Source organism: Trachurus japonicus, chromosome 21, assembly GCF_045865225.1.
Source record: "Trachurus japonicus isolate A0001 chromosome 21, Traja_1.0".
Classification (NCBI taxonomy): domain Eukaryota; kingdom Metazoa; phylum Chordata; class Actinopteri; order Carangiformes; family Carangidae; genus Trachurus; species Trachurus japonicus.
Genome location: NC_140927.1, coordinates 17571323 through 17596371, shown reverse-complemented (window position 1 = coordinate 17596371; position 25049 = coordinate 17571323). Strand labels below are relative to the sequence as shown.

At 41.5% G+C, this 25049-nt stretch overlaps 1 protein-coding gene across 1 annotated transcript in view; it reads left to right on the top strand.

The window, feature by feature from the left end:
* The window catches only part of LOC146965022 (obg-like ATPase 1), a 42700-nt gene extending 18235 nt beyond the window's left edge, over positions 1 to 24465 (top strand). The window contains exons 5-11 of the mRNA XM_085766015.1: positions 372 to 547; positions 4117 to 4197; positions 4591 to 4688; positions 16097 to 16237; positions 16787 to 16883; positions 21009 to 21131; positions 23195 to 24465. Coding sequence (XP_085622141.1) covers positions 372 to 547; positions 4117 to 4197; positions 4591 to 4688; positions 16097 to 16237; positions 16787 to 16883; positions 21009 to 21131; positions 23195 to 23296 — 818 coding nt within the window. The 3' untranslated portion in view covers positions 23297 to 24465. The remainder of the gene's footprint in view (positions 1 to 371; positions 548 to 4116; positions 4198 to 4590; positions 4689 to 16096; positions 16238 to 16786; positions 16884 to 21008; positions 21132 to 23194) is intronic.
* The last annotated feature ends 584 nt before the right edge of the window (positions 24466 to 25049 follow it).

Here is a 25049-nt window from a genome sequence, read left to right as displayed (position 1 = left end):
TATTTTTGCATTAATAGCTAATAGTTTTAAGGCAGTATTAAATACACAACATGAAGCTATCTGCTTCATGTAGGTTGTTGCAACTCTGTGAGATGGTTTCTAATTATTTTATCATTTTTCTTTTGATTTTTCTGTGACTCCCACTGTGATTTTTCACATGGATGTTTATTTTTCCCACGTTCTCTGCAAAAGCTAACGATTTTCTGGGATAAATCTAATCACCATTTCACAGTCGATCTCAAGAAGTCAATGACATTGATTCTGTTGCTTGTACCATATATATGTTCATGTAAAGCAGTGTTTTTTGTTCGAGTAGAAGAAAAAATTCTATACTGATATTTTCTCTTTGTGTCTGTGTCCCATCACCGCAGGTGTTTTTGAGGATGAGGATATCATCCATGTTGAGGGTACAGTGGACCCAGTGAGGGATATTGAGATCATCCACGAGGAGCTGAGGCTGAAGGATGAGGAGATGATCGGCCCTGTTATTGACAAGCTGGAGAAGACGGCCATTAGAGGTGGTGACAAGAAACTCAAACCAGAATATGTGAGTCAATGTCCCAGCAGGCCCTTTGCTCTCCCTCACAGCAAGGCACAAATAATAACCCTCCCACACACATGGCCAGGAAGAAAAAAAAGTATGTTTTTTTTAATCTCCCTCCAATAGGTCTCACCCCTCCCCCTGCCCCCATTTTTTTCCCTTTCTGAGATTGAAAGTGATCAGGGGTCAGGGGTTTTCTGCTGTAGAAATCATTAATAGAGAGTTACTTATTCAGCTGCTGACCCTGGGTCACAGCACTGGGCTAATGAAAGTGTTTCCACACAGCTCTTTTCATCTAAAGTAATACTCAAATCATGGCACAGCTCTTGCTCATGCTTATACACCTACAGCAGCGTGGAAATTGTATGAGGCCATACAGCGGGTGACACATGTGCCATGCACCTCGCTATGAATACCGTAAATGTTTAGAATATTCCCTGACAGAGGACTCTCGGTTATATGCAACGAGGTGCAGGGCAAAAACGCAGGGTGAGATCAGAAAAAGAAAATCCATATCCTCGATGTCAGATCAAAATGCATGTGGATGCGCACACGTTCAGGTGGTCATTTTGTTAAGGTAATGAGGCTTAGCACCCAACTTTAGCAACGATTTGGCTGTAAATGTCTCACGATGCCCCCTCCATCATGGGAGAGGGATAAGATGGGGCCCAGCACGCGAGGAGATCTGGCCTTTCACTTGGAGCCGTGTGCCCAATTTCAGGCCCCAACACACCGAGGCTCTGACCACTCATTACGCTAACGAGAGGGGCTATTTCACCTGCTGCCGAGGCCTCTTGTCTGGTTGGTTCCCCTCAGACTCAACCCGCCCCCCCCCCCCTTCCTTCCTTCTCCTCAAACACCCTCCACACCCCACCCCATCCTTGCAGCCAACAGCACTTCCCCACACCCCTGTAGCCCCACAGACAGGAGCCATTCAGGCTAGGCAGGTGGCCGCTTACGCACATAATTGCTAACAATTTTAGGCAATGAATAAAAATGATCTACATTACTTGTCAAAGGTTGCGCACACGTCGGCAAGTGACAATCTATAGAAGACCTCTTTAGATGGCAAAGAATGGTGCTTCTCAAAGGCTGTACCAAGCTTTTAGATGGCGGTGGTGGGGGGGGAGGTTGTGTGATTGTCTCACAGACTGAGTCTGGCGTTTGACACGCTCAGCTGTGTGCACACATATGCGCACGTTTATGTCAGCATCTATATGCAGACCATGTGCATCTCAAAACACAGTTTAAAGGAAACAACTGTGTCTGTACTTTCTTTTGTGGAGCCACAAGATGCTGTGAAATAAAAGCAAAATTCGGTGCAACTATTTAGATTGATCTACTGAGTGATTTGAAATAAGATCTAATTTCCATTGTCACACGGATAAGTTTTACAGGGGGGTTTTTTTTATGTGAAACTGAACTTTCGTGAGCAAAAAGTGCTTTTAATCAGCTTGTTGTAGATTTTAAAAAAGGCACTGAAATGAAACAGTAACTTATTTAACCAGATTTTAGATATCTGTCACTTTAGTTGATCTGATATGATTCAAGGTGACAAAACACATACACACAGAAATCAGATTCATGTATGTATCACGTATGTTGCCTGAAAATAATACATCTAAAACTGTCATGAAAATATCCCACAAGTCACTGTGACTCAAAAAAATATTGTTCATAATGAATATATAAATGCAGCTTGATTAAATGAACCCCTCAGTTAATGTACTTTTGTATTTTGAAATTAAAGTGCAGAGAGAGAAGTGGGCACTTTGACTTGTTATGCAAGACAAAGAAACAGTATTACATAGTTATTATGGAACACTGCTGTGTGTATTTGTCTGTGATTATGCAGTATAGTCTCATACATTGTGTTGAATATATGTGGCTTGTGACGGCAATGAAACATGAAGTGTTTTGACGAGACGCTTGATTTAATGTACTTGCTGAAACAGGACCTTGGGGTGAGACACAATACATAAGGAGAGGATTAACATTGTCAGCTAAGAATATAGATATCAGAGGTTATCTGATAGGTAAGGAGCAAATAAATGCAAAAGAAAAAAACTTTGATAATGATAATGATATTAGTTAGAATTTCCATGCATTTGCTGCTGCAGAGATTGCAGTAAAGAAAATATGAAAAAAAAAAGAATTTACTGTAAAACAGGTTATTGTTGTAAAATCAGCCCTGAAGAGTTGCTTAATATAATTTCATTGTGCCTTTGAGCTGAATGCATTTGCATGCAGGAGCACAATGCTCAAATGTATGCATTGTTATAAACATTTAAATCCATTTTGCCGGTGCTATGTTTACAAGAACAATGTTTCATCGCCTTTTGTTCATATGAATCCTCAAAATCCCTATCCTTACAAAACAATAATAAGAAGCCGGGCCACCAGTGGCGCTTCATGGTGGCAGGCGTATGTGTTTGACCCCTGTGGGACCTATATGCCTTTTATTAACACCTGCCTGTTAGAGGAACACTGCACGGCGGCTGCGAGCTGATGAGGGAAACCTGGAGCGGGTTCAGCCTGTGTCACCGGCCGTTTGCTGTTTCCATTTCACAGATGATTAATCTCTCTGTGAAGACTTGGGCCGGCGCGGGCGGAGTGTATGCAGCTCTTCCTGCGCTCTCTCCCGCTGGCTGCACTCTGGCTGCCTGACTAAAAGGCCTTTAGAATTCCTGTGGAGAGAGATGTGCAGAGAGTGAATGCAGCTGGCTGGGGGTCAGTGTGTGGAGCTTTTTCTGCCATTGTGTAATTGAGGCTCTGGCAGGATTTTTTCCTCAGTTCTTTCAAAAGGGAGTGTGATTGTGAAGTGCTGCAAGGGTTTGGGGAGGGAAAAGGAGGTAGGGGGAGTGTTGCAGGGGGTGGGGGAGTTTTTATATGAAGGGGGAGGTCAAGTTGACAGGAACAAAAAGAATGTGTTCCGCTAATTTCTGTGGGGCTGGATCAACAATAATAGGCTCAATTTCTTTATTACAAATTTTATAACTACCTCCCTCCCATTTTCCCACCCTTTTCCGCTTCCAGATCCTGTCAAGACCCAGTCTTGCCTGTGGTCTCAACCCACAAGTACCTCAGTAATGAATGTGGCATGCATAGCTGCAAATGCTCAATATTTTCTCCAGAGGAAACAGTTAATAATTTGTTCTGTACCTCGCGAGCACTTATTCAGTGTGACTACGTTCTGCAAAGTGCCTGAAGAAGGACCAATAATTTACACCTAACTAACCAACTTCCAATTAGTTTCCTGCTCTTTCCAATTTTGTCTCCTCTCTCTATCCTTCTCATTAAACAGTCCCGGTGGAATATTGATGTATAAAACTGCGACTCTGAGCGAGACACCCCAGAAGGCATTTTGTCATGATTTAAAGGAGGGAAGGGGGTCTTGTGCATGCCATCCCCGTCAAAGCCAGGCCACTCCTGCCTGAATGCGAGCACAGCCATTGTTCATTTTGGCATCAGGATGCCATGCATTTAGGAAATAATTACCCCATACCCTGCTGGGTTTATATTCTTTTTCATCTCCTTTAATGGCTTCTTGTTCATTCTCTTTTAACCCCAAACAGGACGTTATGTGCAAAATCAAGAGCTGGGTAGTGGATGAAAAGAAACATGTCCGCTACTATCATGATTGGAACGACAAGGAGGTAAGCCTTTGATGTGACAGTCCAATATATTAACGTGATTTATCTTTTGAATCTTTTTTTTATCTGATCCAAAAGTACAACTGCAGTTTCTTTCTCTTTAGTTTTTTTTCTCCCTCTCGAGCAGAACGTCTTTTGTCCAAATCACAAGTTAATATAACACACTGTCTGTTGTCGGTTGTATTTCAACTGTACTTTTGCAAAAGCTAATGACATCTGGCCAAGCTGATCACAATGTAAAGGCTTTATAGTTACTTCCCACTGAGGCTGTATACACCAGACTCCAATGTTGTTTTTAGCTTGACTCATCTCTGTCTGTGCCTCTGCTGCTGCTGCTGCTGCTGCTTTGGAAAAAGTTTGGGTTCTCAATACTTGCCTTGTCTGTCTTCATCACAGATCGAAGTGTTGAACAAATACTTGTTTTTGACATCCAAACCTATGATTTACCTTGTTAACCTCTCGGAGAAAGACTACATCAGGAGAAAGAACAAATGGTAAGTGCTTCTAGGATGGGCTGGAGTTGACTCGTTGCACTAATGAGTCATCACCAAAGAGCTTTTCTTCTACTCATGCAAAGGGCAGTGATGACTTATAGTAACCTCAATTGAAACTGCATTTCAGCTATAAAAAAAAAGAAAAAAAAAAAAAGTATGTGTGCATGGGTCGGCATGTGCTGGGGTGTGTATGTGTGTGTGTTACCTTCCACTGACTGTGGTGTCCTGCTGACAGAAGCGGTCATATCTCTTTTTTTTTGAGAGGATCTGCCTGGAGGTGACACTAAGTAAGCTCAAACACGACATCCAGCTCTGCAAACCCCCCCCCGTCCCAACCACCACTCCACTTCATTAAGCACATACTAGCATATGGTCTTAATTATCCATCAAAATATCTCATTTCCATACACTATCAAAGAGAGTGACAACAAAAAAAACATGTGTACAGTCGTAGCCAAACAATGATTAATATCATCTGGAGGCAGCGAATAACTTTGCTTCAAATATTTGTCATCACTTTTGTTTCCCAAGTAGCATTACAAGCTTCAGTTTACAGGCATGAAATTCCCACAGATCACTTCAAGGCTGAGGGTTTTTGTGTGTTAGGTATGCGTGTGTGTGTGTGTTTTTAATGCTAATACAAAGGTATTTGTACTTTTTACTTTGCAGGTGCAACTCTTTTTATAATGTGAACTGACTGAGGATGACCTTTAATGCACTAATATAAACTTCTTCAGTGTGTTTGCAGCACTACGATCCTCTGCTCTGTTACAAAACACTTTTTATAGTAATGTTGTCATCTGGCCACAGTGAGAGATGATCTAGACGGCTGGTGTTAGACATCCATTATAGCTGAAAGGGCTACTTTTCCACACTACAGCCGTTTTGTCAATAACACCAACTTGTGGATTGTTATCGCACTTTTCCAATTGCCCTCAAGGCTTGTGGTGTCAGTTCTTCTTAAATTTTTGTTTTTAGTGCTTTAGTTGGCAGCATTGTATTACAAGGGAAGTTGTTTACCTGTGACTGTTTGTTAAAATGTTCCTGACACGAAAGTATGACTGTCAGACGGTGGGGGGAGGAGGAGGAGGAGGAGGAGAACTCATAAATCAAATGATTCATGGTATGTGGAACATCCGTCATCAGTAGGAAGAGAGCTTTTTTTTCACGTTGCGTGTGTGTATATGTGAGTGTGTGTGTCTTTTGAAACGCAATAAATCTTCATGTGTTTTAAACAGGCAAACTGTAGTGCTCAGGTGTCCTGAGGGCTCCACGGTGAACAATGCCGACATCAAAGTGTTGATGTTTGACAAGTGATGAGTCACTTCCCTTGTCCAGAGAGGAGCTCACACCTGTATGGAGATGATTACAGGTAGATCTAGTTGGCCCTAATTGTACAATAAATGCTGCTCTCAGCCCTAATGGCAGCTAGTCTGCAGCAGAGACGCCAGACTGCCATTTGGCTGTCGCCATGCTCCCGTGTTTTTCCAGCAGCACAGTTGAGATGATGATATGGTTAAGGACTATTCAAAGCAAACAGCAAGACAAATTGCAATCTCAGCTTTAATGTGTGGAGGAAAAGAAGGCGACTCCCAGAATGAGGCAAATAAGCCAATTTTATCAGTGTCTCTCAGGACACCCATTCAGGCCATTTCACAAGTTCAGTACCTGCCATTTCTAAAACACTGTTTTATATTTGCCGTGTTTTGTTGTGTGCAAGCCGCCAGTCAGGCTTTAGCTTGATTTTATTTATTTTAGCAACATGCTCCACCACACATTATTAAATCGTAGACACTTGTAGAGACAGTTAGGAGAATACTATTGAATACTGCACCATTTTTATTCCAGCACACATGGGCAATTACAGGAGTTTTATCAGACCTTTTGAGCCTCCACAAACAGTTCATTGTTAACCAAGATCATCCTGTTTGGAGTATGGGAACCACATACCAAGCTGCCCTTGTTTAGACAAGAATACACAGTATTAGCTTTAGCAAGCCATCATTAATGGAGGGATCAGACGAGGAGCAAGGCCTCCTTTCATCCCCAGGTTCTCTGCTGGAGACAGTACATCATTTACTGTTGAGAGGAGCACATGGCTCCAATCCTATACAGTGTATGTGTATGAGAATGCGTACATGTGCATGTTTGAAGTCTGTTTCAGAGGCGACTCCATGCTCATTTGGATGCTGGCGTAATTGCGGTGTGGAGATCAAAGGCTCGCTGGCCGAGTGATGTTCCAAAGGAGACTTTACCACACAGCCCTCTCCTCTGTGCAGAGGGGGCCGCCTGCTGCTCGCCGCTCCCCTCTCCCCTCTAGCCATGCACTGCCCCCTGCACATCCCCGCTCGTAAAAAATGATTAAGGCCGCATTTGTCATGTGTTTATGACTGAGAGGCATTGCGTGATAGGGAATGGCATCTACAAGAGTCTATCAAGAGGCTTTCTCCTCTTTCCCCGGCGTCAGTGAGCTGCCTGGAAGACTATTTCTCCGCATCACATACCGTAGTTTGTGTGTTTAGAGAGGGTCATTAGAGCACTGTTGATGATGTGATGTGGTAGTGCGGCCGGCCCAGTATTGGTGTGTATTCACTTGGCGGTTAAGATATTCTTTATTAAGCACCATCATCGTCTTTATCAGTCTATATTTCTTGTAATAGATTTGTTATCAGATATCAGTTGTATGCACCTCAGCACACTAAGAGCAGTCACATTGTATAAAGGCAAACGACACAGACAACACTCCAGATATGCAACGATGATTTTCTTTCTTGAATATTTTTTCATCTTCTTTTTTTTGGCCAATGTGCATTAAAGTAAATTGGTGCCTCTTAAGTAGATGAGTTGACCTTTAAGGAAACTAGCAAGTGTGACCTGTCTGTGAGTGCCGCTGTGGTGTGGGTTCTCCTGGTAAGCGTAAGAACTGCAGGGTACTATCGCTTGAAGCTTTTATTAACTGTGTGTGTGTGTATATATATATATATATATATATATATAGACATATATGCAAGTCCATATACATACACATATGTGTATATATATGCGTGTGCGTGTGCATGTGCGTGTGCATGTGCGTGTCTTGGTTTATTTTTCTGTCTGCCTGTATAGGCCTATACGTGTGTGTGTGTGTGTGTGTGTGTGTGTGTGTATACTTGAACTACACTGAATTTCCTTGAGTGTTATTACCTCAATTCAGACTTGTTCAGTACTTTGTCTCTTTGAACATTATTTCCACTAGCCTGTGTTACATTAGGTTTCTCCGTCTCTCCCGTACAGTTGCTCCACAGGTCAACATTTTTAATCTTTATGTCCTGCCATATGAACTGACCTCTACTTTACATAATTGTCAGATGATGTGTAATAAAGAAAAAAAAAGAAACAAAAGAAATATACGCCATGCTCTTATCAGCCATTTCATATAACCATAAAGTTGAAAAGGTCGCCTGTGTATGGACACCAAGTGGTCTGTCTCAGTGCCTCAGCAGACTTATCTTTGTTTAACAAGTCCCAGTCTGATCTCAGCAAACAGCTTTATTGAAGTGGTGTTGATCAAGAAACTGAATCACTGTCTCTTCATTTGTTACAAGTAAAAGGATAAAACCGGGAGTACTCAGTATTTTTCCCATTGTTGACAGATCCGTAACAACATCAAATCCAACAATGCATTGATTCTACATTATTGTTTGTGCACCCAGAGCCTGATGTAGTTTATTCCTCTGTGCCTCTGAGATCCATTGTTGTCGGAAAACTAGTAAAAACACATCAGTCAGCCACGCAGATGCACTGAGCGGCTTGTGCCTTTATCACAGTGAACATGGACGCTGTACTTTATTTTGAGGCAATCCCACATACTCTGCCTTGCTGCCATAAATACTCACTCACAGACATAATGTGTATCAATCTGCAGAGGAAAATAGTCCCCTGACAAATGCTCTCTTGTAGTGTTTGCTTTAGGAAATCATTCACACTTTAAAAAGAAAATTAAACCATGTATTTGTATTTATTTATTTTTAGATTTACATCCATGAACAGGTGGGAGGGGAGTATTAAGAGATTAACACAAGCTGGAGTTTATATACAGAATATATTTGATGTAAAATGTAAAAGAAAATCAACCGTCCAAGTCTGACTGCAGAGACTAATGCAGTGAAAACATGAGGTGGCATCTTCGACGCTAAGTAAAAGAGAAATCCAACCACAGTTTAAAGGGATAGTTCACCCTAGAATGATATTTCGCTCATTATCTACTCACCCTCATGTTGACTAAGGGCTGGAAGAAGTTCCAGAGTCCTCCGTCCCTTCTCTGAGTTACAGGGGGTCTTAGCGTAGCAGTGCATTTCAAAGCAACGGTTGTAAAGGGACACCAGAGCTCTTCGTAAAAAAACACACACAAAAAAACATCCAAATACCTCCATGATGCTCGTATGTAATGTCCGTCTTGTGCTGAAGCCCCAAATTGCGTAATTGTCCCGAAAAAAATGAAATAAGTCCACATTCCAAGCATGTTTGTAGCATTAGCTCTGTGTCTGTTGTCCGGTCTTCCGCTGCCAGCGCGCATGCGCAAAGTTCGCACTGAGACCGACTCGAGTCTCAGTCTGGTTGCGCATGCGCGCTGGCAGCGGAAGACCGGACAACAGACACAGAGCTAATGCTACAAACATGCTTGGAATGTGGACTTATTTCATTTTTTTCGGGACAATTACGCAATTTGGGGCTTCAGCACAAGACGGACATTACATACGAGCAGCATGGAGGTATTTGGATGTTTTTTTGTGTGTGTTTTTTTACGAAGAGCTCTGGTGTCCCTTTACAACCGTTGCTTTGAAATGCACTGCTACGCTAAGACCCCCTGTAACTCAGAGAAGGGACGGAGGACTCTGAAACTTCTTCCAGCCCTTAGTCAACATGAGGGTGAGTAGATAATGAGCGAAATATCATTCTAGGGTGAACTATCCCTTTAAGAAAGAGAAAGGCAGGAAAATGCCTGTTAGTTGCTGTAGTTGGCCTGTAGGAGGAGCTTTGACAATTAAAGTAAAGGCAGCCCTGACGGGAGCAGCAGCATGCCACTAAGTGGACGCTCTGTTTTGAGAGTTTACACCTATTTTTCCCAGGCTTTCTTCAGACAGAACATATGGAGGAAAGGCTTTTTCATATACACAGACTTTTATTTTGTTAAATTCATTCTTCTTTTTCGGTTCTGAAGAATATCTCTAATAAGTAAAGCATGCATTTTGTGTTTCTTTTTTTTTTTTTCTTTTTTTGGGATCATTTTTGATAAACAGCCAGCTATTGCTGAGCATCCGTCAAGAGTTACAGACAGAAGAAAAAACTGAGATGAAGGAGGGAGGAGGGGGTGACTATTATGATTCACTGAAAGCCACTCCATGAAAGCAGTCACTGCAGCCCACTTCAGCTACTCCAAACCATAATTCCCATAAACACAACTGAAACTTTATTGAGTGCAAAACCACTGGCTCCATCCAAGTTTTTAGAAACTACTATCTGGGGAGTTAGAGTTGACTTTTCAAAGCCGTGTGGGAGATATATGATGACTCGCTCCTTTTTATTTCATGCACGGTCGTCCACTCTCTGCTCTTGCAGTGTGAGATCCTGGGAAACACTTTCCCATGGTAAGATGTGTACGCTACTGCCTGCAGTCAGTCCTAATGGATGCCTTTAGCGAGCTTTCAATGAGAGAAAACAACAGGAGAGGTTGTATGGTAAAACGGAAACAGATGGTGCTAATAAAGTCCTGTCGGTACAGTTAGTCTGGTTATTGACTGTCCCCAGTCCTGGTAATGAAAGGCCACTGTTAACATGTCACATGTCACCCAGTTGTCTTTGTTGTGTCCTGGTGGTGAAAATGCAACACTGTTGCTGTAAATAATGAGACAGACCCTAAACTTCAGACTAACGGGGACTCTTTTAATGACACTGTGAGAAATCAGTTTGCTCCACAAAATCCAGTACAAGTTGGTACTTCTCATTTATCAGACCCGAACCCAAGGACATTGACGCTGAGTGAGTCTCCTGCAGCTCATAACGTATGGATACACCTCGCTTTCTTCTGGGGGGCCAAACCTGTTGCTTTGGCATTGCAGACATAAAGAAATATCTGCAAGTCTCAAGTCTGTCTAATGATACATTTTTGAAAGCTCTGGCTTTGTTGAGCTGTGCTTTTTATTATCTTTGTGATAAGGTTAAGAGTGAGCACACATGTCATAGTAAGTAGCCTGCAGCCTTGGCAGCTCTAATGAGACAAATAAATGAATTTAGTGTTACCACATACAGCTCCTGAATGCTTATTATCAGGATTATTATTGAATTGTTGTGAATGAAGGAGAAAAAGAAGAAGAAGAAGAAGAAGGGGGGAAAAAACGATGCCGGATTGGAAGGGGGCATGATTGGCTGATGTTACATATGTCCTTGATTACCTTCCTTCTGCTTTTATTCTAATAAGTGGCATTCTTTGTACTCCCTAGGACAGCTAGACAGTCTGACACACGATGAGAATAAATATTGCATGTGGTAGACATTAAGCTGTCATCCTGGAAAAAAAGAAGAGATGGAGAAATCCGTGTGGCGTTCTTTGGCGCTACACTTTGCCTGCTCTTGTCACAATTGTCACATCGTGATGACTCCCCCCACTCTCCCCCCCTCAGCCCCCTTATTTTCTCTCGCCCAGTCAACTGCCGTGAATGACAGCATGGATACCCCATATAGAGAATTATTTTGGGTGATGTAGAACGTACTCCTCTGGGTTACAGTTTGAATTTCTGATGTTTGCCCCCCTCCCACAAAAAAAAGAAGAAAAAAACCCCACCATACCCCCCCCCCAACAAATAGGCTTAAACAAGGCCACAGCTTTCATAGCTTTGATAGTGTGTTCTCGACTTCCATCGTAAAGAATGATGGTTTGTTAGGGGGGTTTTATCTATCATGTGCAAACATTTAAAGTCACAAGATTTGTCTTTAAAAAATTTAATGGGTGTAGTTATCAAAGAAAAGAAAGTTGTTCAAAAAAGCTTGTTACCAGCTCACCCTCGAGGTTTGTTTGAGGTATGATGTGAGATGATGCCCTTAATTAAAGCTGCTCCCATTGTGCCTGCACCATGTTCTGTTTCCTTCAGCTCATGATTGCTTTGAAGGCTGAAAGAAGTTGACAATATTGGCGATAGTGTGTGTGTGTGTGTGTGTGTGTGTGTGTGTGTGTGTGTGTGTGTGTGTGTGTGTGTGTGTCTGTCTGTGTGTCTGTGTGTGTGTGTGTGTGTGTGTGTGTGTGTGTGTGTGTGTGTGTGTGTGTGTGTGTGTGTGTGTGTCAGATCTCCCTCCTTCTCAGAGACTGATGTGTAATGCCTTTCCATCCGGCCACGGCCGCAGGGAGCAGAGAGCGTCTGCACTCTTGTTGCTCAGGAGCTCACCACTGGGAGGATGAAAAGCTTCCCACAGAGCCCCCGACTTCCCAGCCTCAAAAGCCAACATGAGCTCATACCTCTCATTTCTGTCTCTCTCACAGAGGAAGGGAGGAGGAGGAGGAGGGGGCGGGGGGGGTTTGCGCACGCCGTGTGCCACAGCATCCTCACCCCCTAGGATGCTCGTCCCTGCAACCTGGGACCAGCGATACAGAGGAGAGACCCCGGGTTTATTACTTGATGAGTCTGCGCCTGGCGTGCAAGCCGGCAGCTGCCAAGATTTGTGAACTGGCTCGGTGACACGCATGGCTGTTACACCCGGGTTCAGGTGCTGGCTGCTCCACCTGTGGGTGTGTCAGAAGATGTAGGTGTAGTGGATTTACTCTTCAGGTCCGTCAGCGTTCAATTGCATCTGAAAGGCGACGCTCAAACTGGAGGTGTTGGCCCACCTTTTACAGGCTTAACTGGCTAAGCACTCATAATAAAGCCAACCTGTATGAATGTATGTCAGACGCAAGGCTCAGGTCATTGTCTCAGGTAGCTGCCCCTGTATTTTAGAAGCTCCCATTGTTTTCCCCTCCTGAGCCATTTAAGCAGATCAAAGCTCTGACAAAGCCCAGGGAAGCCCCAGGCATGTGGAAACACAGGAATTATCCCCCCCTCAGGATTCCCACACAAAAAGACAAATAGACTAGCTCCGGAGGGTGGCCCCCCTGAGGGATATCTCCATTCAGAGTCAGTCTGTTGTGGAAGCTCCACTTGTTTTTTTATATATCTTTTTTTTACATTATGCTTTAAATTAGATGTATTGTAAATACAACAGGCAGCGAATCTAAAGATTATAAGAAATAACATGACAGGTGTTTTTTCTAGGTGTAAGATAATTCTAATACAGATATTGACGTGTTTTTCAACATAAACTAGAATAAATAAAACATACCTTTTTTATATTTGTTAAAATCACAAGAAAGCTATTTTTCTTACTTTGAATCGAGAGCAGCAGGAAAAGCACAAACATGGTTTGTTCCTTAGCCTTGTTTGAGCCTTCAAGCTGGTGAATGATTAGCAGAAATAATGTCCCTGTCACCCTTAATCACATTAAAACGTGGTTAACATTTAATTTTTCCCACTTGATATGCAAAAATTTCCACTTGATTTGCAGCAAAGGCCATTGGAATTCCATTATAAAAAGAATAAAAATTTCAGGCATCATTTGTTCAGAGAGGGATATCAAGACCAGAAAGTGCTGAATCTTTCTATTAACCGAGCACTGAGAGATGGCATTCAATGCTGAGACATAATGGGAGACTGACAAGACACAGACACACACACACATTTTTTTTGTGTGTGTGAGTGTGTAGCGAAGACTTGTGAAACATGAAAATATACTTTTTATTTAATGTTTTACTATTGAATTCCAGCTTTCTCTTATAAGATGTAGCTAATAAGCAGAGAGGAAAACAGCCAGTACACAGCCATTAAAATATGAGTCGAGCTTGTTTCTGACATTGAGCAGAGTTAATTGTGAACAGCCATTGATGTACAGAAAACAACACTTTTATTTCCTCTCAGACACAGAGTCATATGAATAGATGTCATAATGTCGATGTTCATGAATGACAGAAAGATAACAGCAAGACAAAAAAAAGACACATCCGCAGTGTGTTTTACATAAACATTTCCCCCAATTTACAACAAAAATTTCACACAAATAATTGGAAAGGACATAAATACAAATTGCACGTTGGCAGCGGTGAAGTTGACAGAATTGGTTTTGGGAGTCATGTTGATGGAGCATCAAAGCTCTTAATTGACAGTGCTTTGTTTCTGGAGTTGAGAGAAGGGGGTGTTTCATGTTCCTGTGGCAAGGTGTTTGTCTGGTCCTGTGTCACTCAGTGCAAGGACCCGGGGACCCCCGTGCTCATTTGCAGCTCACGTTCTCCGTCTCGGCTTCACATTATTAAAATCATCCCTCAGCCTTCCACCAAGAGCCTCTTTGTTACTTGGCTGGCTTGGCTCAGCTCTGTCAAGTCTTCACCAATTACAGTCTCAGGTACAATGGTCTATTCAAAGGATCACAGCCCTTGACTGGTGTGGAGAGAGTGATTTGTGAATCATTATTCAGCCGCCTGTAGGGAACGCAATACCTGAGGAATGCAAATAACGTGCCACCAAATAGACAGCTGTGCTGCTAAAAGTGACAAACTACAGCTGTTATTATCTCAGATTGGATTTTTTCCCCTCTTGGAGCGCCTGCCATCTCCACTGTTTTCAGGGGGGGTTTTTTGGCTTTGACTAAATGTGTTTTATTTTTCTGTCCTTTGTTGGAAAGACATCGGCTACCACCTTATTGCGGTGGCAGTCAAACATCAACTCGGCACATATAGTATGAACAGAAAAGGAAATATGAGGTTACGGCTCTTAATAGATGTGCATCTGAATAGACAGACAAACTGGCATATGAGGCATTTCAAATTTACCCTGTAGTGTTATTTGCAGCTTGTTGGGGGTAGAAAAACATCCAATCAAAGCAAAACTGTGCTCTTCCTACTCTGTCATATATTGTATATTGATAATCATTAGGTAGCAGCAGTGATATGGTGCTGCAGGTGATAAAGCAGTGACATTGTTATTGGAATAGATGTGGTATTGAGGTGGTCGGGTCCCTCCCAGTCTTTGATTGTTATGGGCTTTAAACAGGAAACTAGGATTACAGATAATGACGGGGACCCCTTAGAATCAATCCAGCCTAGGAGCTCTGTCAGGGCTGCCGTGTGAAAATGGATTTGTGTGATGCTGTTCTTTGAGATCTGTCCAATCCCGGCCTGAGAGCTTGTGGGGCTAATCTCATAATTGCCCATAACCCCCTTATATTGTTCTGACTGAGAGTTACCATTAAGTGTAAGGATATCTTTGTCCTGCAATGTCAGGTGTCCTGCTGTACTGGAAGACAAAAAGAGAAAAACAGGGAAAAAAAAAAAAAAAAAAACTCACGTGGTTAAGAGAATGACATTTATAAGTGAGGTAAGACTTAGTGGTTAGTGGCTCCCTCCTGGCTTTACCGTAAATGTTGGACACTCAGCAGGTGCACGGCTTCCTTTGTCTTTTATAGTCAAAATTAGGCATAGCAGCTGTGTGTGTGTGTGTGTGTGCAACTAAGTTTGCTTTGGTAAAAATGGGTGTAGTTACTAATACTTACTGTTTCCTATTTAATGCTACTTCATGATTCACTCCTTAAAGCCTTATTTTTCCACAGGTGCACTAACAATTTTGTTTTTCAAGTTGCTTTTCATTTTTTATAGCAATCCGCCTTGTTGTTTTTTGTTTCAAGAAGCATGTTATTCTTTCCTTAATATTTATCAGACAAGGTGATTTAAACTAAAAACAGCTTCAGATATTTTTACTGCAGTGGCAGATTTTTCTTCAAATCACCGAAATGGCTTTAAAAATATAATTCTTGCAGATTAAACCGTCCAGCAGTACATTGAGTGGTTAAAATTGCTTCCATCATCCAGTAAAATGCTACTTACCCATTAATGCCTCAGTAATTATGAGCCTATAATATGTATATAACTCTTATGATGCATGATGAGCACTTTTACTTTAGATACATTTACTACATTTTGATAAAATTACTGTACATTTACTGAGGTTTAAAAGTAAGCAGTATAACAATGTGGAATGTTAGTATTTCCACATTGTTATATTGCAACTATTACTTCAGTAAAACATACTTTTTGCACCACAACTTTTGAAGGCCATATTAAAAATGTGAATCTGCTCTTTGATGTCAAATCAAACGTTCAGTTGGAAACTTCTGTGGAAAGAAAGTCAAACTCTGCCACCTTTGGAGTGCAGTCTCCTGCAAACACTCATATGTTCAGCTGCTCTCATGAATATGCATAGACCAGCAGATAACAAATACTTTTGTTTTAATCAAGTCCTCCAACTAGTTTTGTCCCTGCTCTTTTTCCTCTCTTTTTTTTTTTTTACCAGGCTGGTGAAAATCAAAGAGTGGGTGGACAGTCACGACCCCGGAGCCTTGGTCATCCCCTTCAGCGGCGGCCTGGAGAGCCAGCTACAGGACATGAGTGAAGAGGAGAGGCAGAAGTACTGCACGGAGCACAAGACGCAGAGGTTAATTAGCATTCAGTCTCCCCACACTTTATTATCAGCTGTGTCCTCCATGCACTCCTTTAATTGCATGTGCTGATAGAATAATAAATGGCAGAGTAATTACCATTATAAAGCAAAGGATCCCTCTTCTTACTGAACAACTCAGTCAAAGGGTTTTCCTCTAAATTAAGTTTTTAACTGTCATCTGTCATCTGTAGGTATAATTATAACTTGGGCATTTTGGGTTTATTGTTCTCGTGTGAAAACCTCTATGGAGAGAAAAATTGTGACAGCAGATTTTTTTTTTCTCTCAGCGCCGAAAGAGGCATCGGGTTGAATTCTTAAAAATGCTAAATGAGTCTACGGGCTTCTAATTAATCAAAGAAACCATTGGAGAGTTGAATGTCTTATGTGAAACGAAGTGACCCATCTTATTCACTTAATGAGTTTATATTGGAATGAATGGGGCCTTGCCGCCACTGAAGTGAACTTTGTCGAGGCATCAGTGGTGATAAAGAATACTTAAACAGTTCAGACCCCCTGATTCAGGCTGAAATTTCTCTCCGCCAGCTCCCTGAGCAAGATCATCAAGACAGGCTACGCCGGCCTGCAGCTGGAGTACTTCTTCACTGCTGGACCAGATGAGGTCCGTGCATGGACCATGCGGGTAAGAGCCAGCTGCCTGCTGTGCACATACATGCAGAGAGTGTGAGGGTGTGTACCACATGTCCACACACACACACAGACACACACATACGCACACACAAAGAAATACACACAGTGCCCCACGTTCCACTCTGCTGGCACCCTCACTGATATCACACACTTTCAACTTGGTTTCAACTTGTCATGGTTGTGCCTTAGCTAGTCATTACAGGCCAAGGATAACTTCAATTACTGGTGAGCTGCTGAACAGTGAAAGTGGGGGCTACATTGATTGAGGAGGGCAACAATTGATTTTGCCCATTACGTCCATGAGAATGTTTCCATCCTGTGCAGATCTGCCTGCCCTCCTCCTGCCGCTGGAGATAAGGAGCCTGTGCATTGTGCCTGCCTAATCTGTGTGACGGAGGTTGTCTGTGCCAAAATTGATGTCGCTTTTCATTCGACTGTTTGTGGGCCTTGCTGGGGGCTCCTCCCTCCCTGTGTGTCTCAGTTTACTGAGCCCGGCCCGCCAAGAGCTTTGTGCAACGGGATCACAGGACTTACATCAATACAGATGTTGGCTTTGCATCCTGTTGTTGTGTGTTTGTTTTTGTTGTTTTTTTCCCCCTTGTTTTTCAGATGCAAACCTCAGAATTAAGTGCAGATATAATAAGGTGTTTGAGCCGTTGGGAGCTTCATATTACACCCCATGTAGTTGGTTTAATACTGCAAAGTAACATTTAGAGAAACTAAATATTTTTGGTTGCATCCTGTACTTAATCATATCTCTTCTTCCATCCCATCACATTTTTCAAGGGTTTTCAATTTCTAAATCAAACTGTTACAGCGCAGAAAGCTTTCAGTCCCATAAACATAACTTGGAGGAACATTTTCAAAAAGCAATTTTCAAAGACATTTTCACTTCGAAGATCAATAAGATTTTATTCCCTGAATGTAAGCCTCTTCAGGGACAAATAGTGAAAAGTTTTTCCAAATTCACTCATAAGATATGTTCAATATCTGTGTTGAATAGACTGCTATAAATTATGTTTCTTATTATTGAGGCAATATTGATACATACAACTCAGCGGAGGAGCAACAATCAGACTCACTTTTAAAACGCTCCAAAATTGATGCAGAGGACATACACACAGTTGTCAGTTTATTAGGTACACTCAGCTAAACCTTTGTGTTTATACTGTGTTATCATTGTACTGTATAGACTGCAGTTCATGTAGCTGTTGAGCTGAAGTGCACCACAGAGATGATCCTCCAAAATCATTATCAACACCTCTGAACTGAACATCATAAACTTCCTGATGGAGGATTTTCTATTAGACTACATTTGTTAGATGTACCTAATAATCTGCCTACTGAGTGCACATAAGAGAGAGTGTGTGTGTGTGTGTGTGTGTGTGTGTGTGTGTGTGTGTGTGTGTGTGTGTGTGTGTGTGTGTGTGTGTGTGTGTGTGTGTGTGTGTGTGTGTGTGTGTGTGTGTGTCTGTCCATGATAGATGACTGACATGACACAACAGTTTTCATTTTCAAGAGGTTATAAAAGCCTCCTATTATGTTTTTAAGGTCTTGTCTTTGTATTCTTCTCTGAAGAACAAGTACATTTTAAAATTTCTAGAGGTGTAAGATGTTTATTCTTCTTGATAAATCAACGTGACGGACCGAGAATGTGCATTGTGGATAAACAGAATTAAGACTGATATTTCTAATTCAATCTATTTCAATTTCTGTACAGCAGCAAATAATAAATGCTACATAATAGGACATTGATTTCACATCAGTCCACAAAAGAGTTTAAACTTAAAAAAAAAAAAAAAATCAGTAATATAAAATGAAGCACATTTACAAACCTTTCAAGATGTTTCCTTACATGGGATTTTCAATTTTTAGCTTGGCTGTAGTTAAGTGTATGCAGAGTGAAATAAATAGCATTAGCAGTAAATTGAGTGTCCTCATTCTGGTCTTGGTGTTCAGTCAGAAACTGTTAACAATTCATTATTAAAACAAACCTCATGCTCAATGATTCATTTCAGTTTCTTGAAGTGCTGTTGTTTAAAGGAGGCTATGAACACAACTAGAGATCTGTGGATTTCTGACAAAAAAACTAAACAAAGCATTAATCAAAAATATTTTTCCCTTATAAATCCCATTGAGTTGCAGTATATGCAGTCATGACTTAACAAGTTAGCTCACAGGAGGATATGTAAAGATGATACACAGCTTCTGATATTTCTGTGTTGTTTTGCAGCACATAAGAACTCAGTAACCCATGCTGTGTGCTTCTTTTTGAAGAGGATTTCAGGGTGTTTTGCTTTTATAAGGTGGTCTGACAAAAAGGGGGGAAAAAAACAGCAAGTTAAGGAAGTGAAAGCCAAGGAAATAACATGCAACAAACCCCCTGGTCGGGTATGAACACAAAGCATGGCAGTTATCTACAGTATGAGGCTCAGACCGCCTGTGAACAGGAGGCCCAGTGCTGAAGCTTTAGACAAATATTCACATTTTGATCACAAATTCAAATTTAATCAATTCCAGTAAATGTCCAAATTCTTTAGAAAACAAAGTAAGGCTGAAGCATGAAAAAGTAATACATCTCTAAATAAGGGTAAGTCTAATTATCCATGATTTAATATTAATGTTAAATGTATTGTTTAAATGATATGAAACACATGCAAACACAGACGTTGGTAAATATTTTTACAGGCCACAGGGGAAGTGAGCTCACTCCGTCTGCTTTAACACAGGACATATTACAGTTAAGTCGGATGACATCACCGTGTTGAGACGCACACTGGTCTCAGCATGACTGATGTCCTCGCTGTTTACAAAAAAAAAAGTCTCCAAACACTTCAAAGGCATCCTCAAAAACACGCCTGTCCTCCTCGGCATAACTGATTACAGCCAGCCTTGATTGTGTGTGAGGGGCATTTAGTCAGGTAAGCATCAGTGGGTAACTATATTAAGCCAATACATCTTGCATTGTAAAAACTACACTCAGTAATGTCGTGTTCCTAAGTCCTTTAACATGCTTTATTAGGCAGCCTCGAGGTGACCATTATCTATCAGGCTGCTCTGCATAGCTCTTAACTGGGACAATGTGGATCTCTTGTAATGCACCATATGAAAAAAATCCCTCCCTTAATCTATTTTTCTCCAGATAGACAAACCTTGATGCTGATTAATGGTAGTTAAACTCACAAGCACTCCGTCAATGAGATTGCAAAGAGATGGTAATGTATTAGAGTCATTAAATACGCATCATTCTTTTGGCATGAAATATGTTGACCCCAACCTGATTATATACATAATTAAAACTGCTCAACAGTTCCTGAGCACAGAGCTGCGGAGCATAGAGAGAGCGAGCAGGTCGACAGGCAGGAGTCATAATGATACACAGCAGCCACGTCACTTATTTGGGTCATTTGTCATTTCCGCCCAGCATTATTTCAGCGCATATAAATTGCACATTTTATCAGTCACCAGTTGTGTCTTGGAGTGTTAAAGAGAATTCGGGGCACAAAGAATTTATAAAACTATTAAATTGTTATTTTGTGCTTTTATTTTTCAAATTGGATTGAAATAACAACAGGGGCATATTTTAATGTATGTTTTGAAGATAAAATCATCACCGTCTATTTCAAGTCAATTTGAAAACCATCAAAAGCAGTTTCCCAGCCGCGCATCTGCAGTTGTCAAATATTATTAAATGTTTGGATTTGAATTACCAAACTCTGGAGTAGCACAGGAGCGAGGCCTGATGCAGCGAGGTCTGCACCACCACGGCCTCTCACTGCAACACCAGGTCTTCTTGCTGTCATGACCAGAGAGCTGAGCAGCGACCCACAATGAGGCAAGATTGCTTGGACAGAAATCAATACCCCCGCGGAATGGGAATCAGAAGGCATTGATAGCAGTGCTGGCTCCTTATCGGTGTCCAGGCCGCCCTAGCAGGGCACAGCCGAGTGGAAAGCTATCCAGAAATCAGGACTGAGGCAAGAATACCCCCAGCTGAAAACACCCCAGAGTGATGCTCACAACGCTATCACCCTATCAAACACCATGTCGCTCGCATGCTGTAATCCATCTTCTCCAAAACAATTCATTTGTCCTCTCTTTTCCTTCCTTGTGACAGAAAGGAACTAAGGCTCCACAGGCCGCGGGGAAGATCCACACAGACTTTGAGAAGGGCTTCATTATGGCGGAAGTAATGAAATTCCAGGATTTTAAAGAGGAAGGCAGCGAGAACGCTGTCAAGGTGAGCAGTCAGGGTGCCAGAGGAGATGAGGGGAAGTCTCCTGTGATCAGTGGAGCTGACAGTCACCACACAGCTCCTACTGCAAACTGCTCTTCACCTTTACTCGGGGGAAGAAATTACTGCACACACTCCAGCACTACTCCTGACAAGCCAGCTGATTCTGGCTCTAAACACTGCCATTCTGCTCCAGCTGTGCATATCTTTATCACAATGTGTCTTAACTGGCTGACGGTAGTTCTTGCTCGTGGCTTAGCAGCGCAGTCGCTTCGAGGTAGCACTTCTTCACCTCACCAGGCATTTATCAGATCTATAGAGTGTGCTGTTAGCTTAGAGCTCTCTGTTGCCAAATCCCCAAGCCACTGCAGGCATGTGACAGTGATATAAAGCGGCAAGTTAAATAAAGTGTGAAATTCCTCAAATAAGGACTGTTTCATGGATGGGTAGCGCACAAATGTGACTTGCATATCTTATTTTTATGATGGCCAGTGTTTGTTTTGACCTTTTAACTGGGCTGGGGGTTGTTCATGTGCACACTCCTGTCAAATGTAATAACTGATTTCATGGTAAATTTGTGAAGACAATAACTGGGCCCCAGCTACAGCAGGTACTTTGCAAAATGCTTCAAATTGCTTTTCTTCCCCCGTTACAAGCAATTGTTTCAGGTTTGACATCAATTCAGTGTCGTATCAATAACCTGCAATTAAAGGTACAGAGTTAATAATCCCTTATTATTAATGGGAATGTATTTTCTGTGTAGACGCATTTTTTAAAGTTAATTTTCAATTAGCTGAATTAAAGTAGAAATCAGCCTTGCTATGTGTGACATTTGTGAGCAGCAGCTGTAAGCCATGCTGTTACAATCCCAATATCACCACCATCAACTCCATGTGCCCACTTACAGACTCAACTAATGCAATCACGGTGACACACAGGGACCTGCGGGGACCATGCAGCGTGGAAAGGAAACACTGTGAAAACATTCAAATCTCGTTACTATTCAGGTCCCTTTTTTTTAATAAGCATTTAATATTTAATGCAGCAGCAGTGTATTGTCCACACCCCTCATAAGCTGCAAACAGAGGGTGAAATGTGTCGGTCTCTGGGGGGCTTCACCATTGTTATCCGAGGTTGAGATCTGAGTGTCAGGTCCTTACTGCATGCTCTTTTACTAATCCCTTTTTGAGCCTCATAAGAACATGGAGCGTTTCTGACTGTGGCATTAAGGTCCATGCTATTTAATGCCAGTTGTGGGAATAGGCTGTCTGAATAGGGCCAGTGTACGAGGATATCACATTATTAGTAATCATATCTGCTTAAGCCAAGCTTGCTGCTCCAGATGGCTGCTTTCAAGTGCAAATGAACCAGTTAGACATGTCTGGTTTAATACATACTCAGGAATCACAAATAGCCATTGATTTTTTTTTTCTCCCCTGTCTCCCTCTCCATCCAGTGTTTCTGGTGGTATTGAGCTTGGATTAAATGGTCTCCTGAGCCTTTAAAGGGACATTGATTCTTCTAATTAATTGTGCGCTGTGCAGAACCAGAATGCATAAACCTGTCCGTATTAGCACTTCAAGTCAATTATTTTGAGTTTGCCGGGAAGGAGAACAAACACTTACTGTATACAAAAGAAATGTTAGAACTTATTTTGTTTCCTTGACAAGTTTGATAGTGCTGTAATCAAAGACTTATTAACATTTTGTGCTTGTGTACATGAAACTGAAATGGGCAGAAGAGAGGATTATTCTCTCAGTGGGAATTCAGGCACCCCTTGAACAAAACATTGGTGTGTATGTCTCTGTGTGTCTGTGTCTGTGTGTGTATGTGTGTAGAGAGAAAGAGAGAGAAAGAGTGACATTTGCAAATAAAGTTAGTGAAGGAATTGGATACTAATCGTTATTTTCTATTTTTATTTACACTATATAATTTACTATTGTCTATTATGCTAATTCATGGATATCTAAAATGTGCAACAGTCCTGAGCATTATAATGTTTGGTTTGTTTTTTGATTCTTATTTTTTTATTCTAACTCTTTTTTTCTTTCTCTTTTGTCGCATTACAGGCAGCCGGGAAATACAGACAACAGGGACGAAACTACGTTGTTGAGGACGGAGACATCATCTTTTTCAAATTTAACACACCAAATGCACCAAAGAAAAAGTGACAATCTGTTTACATAAATGACTGTATTGTTACCCCTTTCTTTTCTCTCCCCCTTTTTTTTTGGCAAATACACACTGCCACTTTCTCACTTTTTGTTTTCCATCCTGAATGATCGAACTCCCCCCCCCCACTTCATGTGCCAAAGCGCAGGTTCAGTAAACTCTGACAGCTTTGCTATTTAAGATCAGGATCGGCCCCCACTCCAAATTGTAGCAGCATTTGAAGGAGCATATTACTCTCCAGATACTTCATTAATCTCCATCACGGGTGCCAGCACTGACACAGCTGACAGCGGGGACAATGCCACCTGCTCCTCTCCCCCTTCTACAGATAATGCATGTTTTACAGTAGCCCAGATGTCTACACTCAATAAAACATTTGAAAAAAAAAACAGTCTGTGTGTGTTTTGGGATGTCTGTATTGAGTGGGAAGCTGCATGGTGATGGTGATAGCGGTCCTGCCGACCACTGATTAGAGAATTAAAAGACACAGCTGACACTGACTGTAGCAGAGAGGGGACAATTATAATTAAATCTGTTAAGTGATGATGATTTTTAGAAGGGCACATGCAGGATGCAGGTGTTTCGACCAAAAGAACTGGTCAGTTTAAATTATTGTTTGCAAAGTGACTAAGTTAACCTTTCATTTACAATTTGTATTTCATTTATGATTAATGAATATGTGCATCCTCTCCTCCAGTGCCTCTATAATCTTTGAATATTGACATAAAATAGCATATTTGTTATGTTTACAGTTTCCCATCCATGAACAATGAGGGCAAACACACACCTACACCCCCAAAATGAAAAGAAATATTCATTCAAACCATATTTTTACAAAAAAAAGTTGACATTTTATGATATTCTGTATAGTATGAAAATAGAAGTTGACACAATCCAGCGGCACAACCAGAAAACGATTCCTGTTGTCAGAAGTAGTGTTTTTCTCGCCCCTATACTTTGTGTGTAAGTGTTTGTGAAGCGTTTATGCTGATGGAATTGTATGGCTGCAGCCGCAGTGCTCCAAAGTAAGATTGTGTTCTCCGTGGGAGTCCCAACAAAGAGCTGTAGATCAGCAGTGCTTTGCTGAATATCTTGTAACCATTAAGACTGCAGAGAACAAAATGGCCTTTTGATGGGAACAAAAAAATTGAATAAAAATGGTCATTTTACAGAGATAGTATTGCATATCCAAGTTTTGGATAGGATGTTTTATGGAGCCGAGCCTGTGCTAGCACTACAAAGCACAGTGTTTGTCATGGAAATAAGATGGATTATAGTCTTTAAGGTTTGAGATCAGTGGCAAAATATAGGATAGTGTTTATTGTGGTTAGATGGAACGAAAGACGGACGACGTGTGCATCAAATAACATTAAGCTTACGTTGCTTGGTAGCTTTAGCATGAAGCACTGATTTTAATCACTCAGACAAATTTCATCCAGCAGATCAAGTCATCGCTACCAAAGTTTACACCCATACACTGTCCTGTGTACAACAACAGTCTGTTTTCTGGTGACTGTTTTCTAAGTGAAACCATACAAATCCTCTGAGAGCACAATGGGGGCTTGGGACCAAACTGTTTTTGCATTCTTCTCGGGGTGGTGGTGGCGTTGGCCAACCTAAACCCCACATAGAAAATTATTTATCTGCTGTAGTCTTTAGGCTCAGAGATTGACGAGTTGTTCCCAGTGGTCTGGGCTGTGGAGTATTTTGTTTTTCATAAAGTGACAATAAATCTTCTCGGAGTGAGTAATA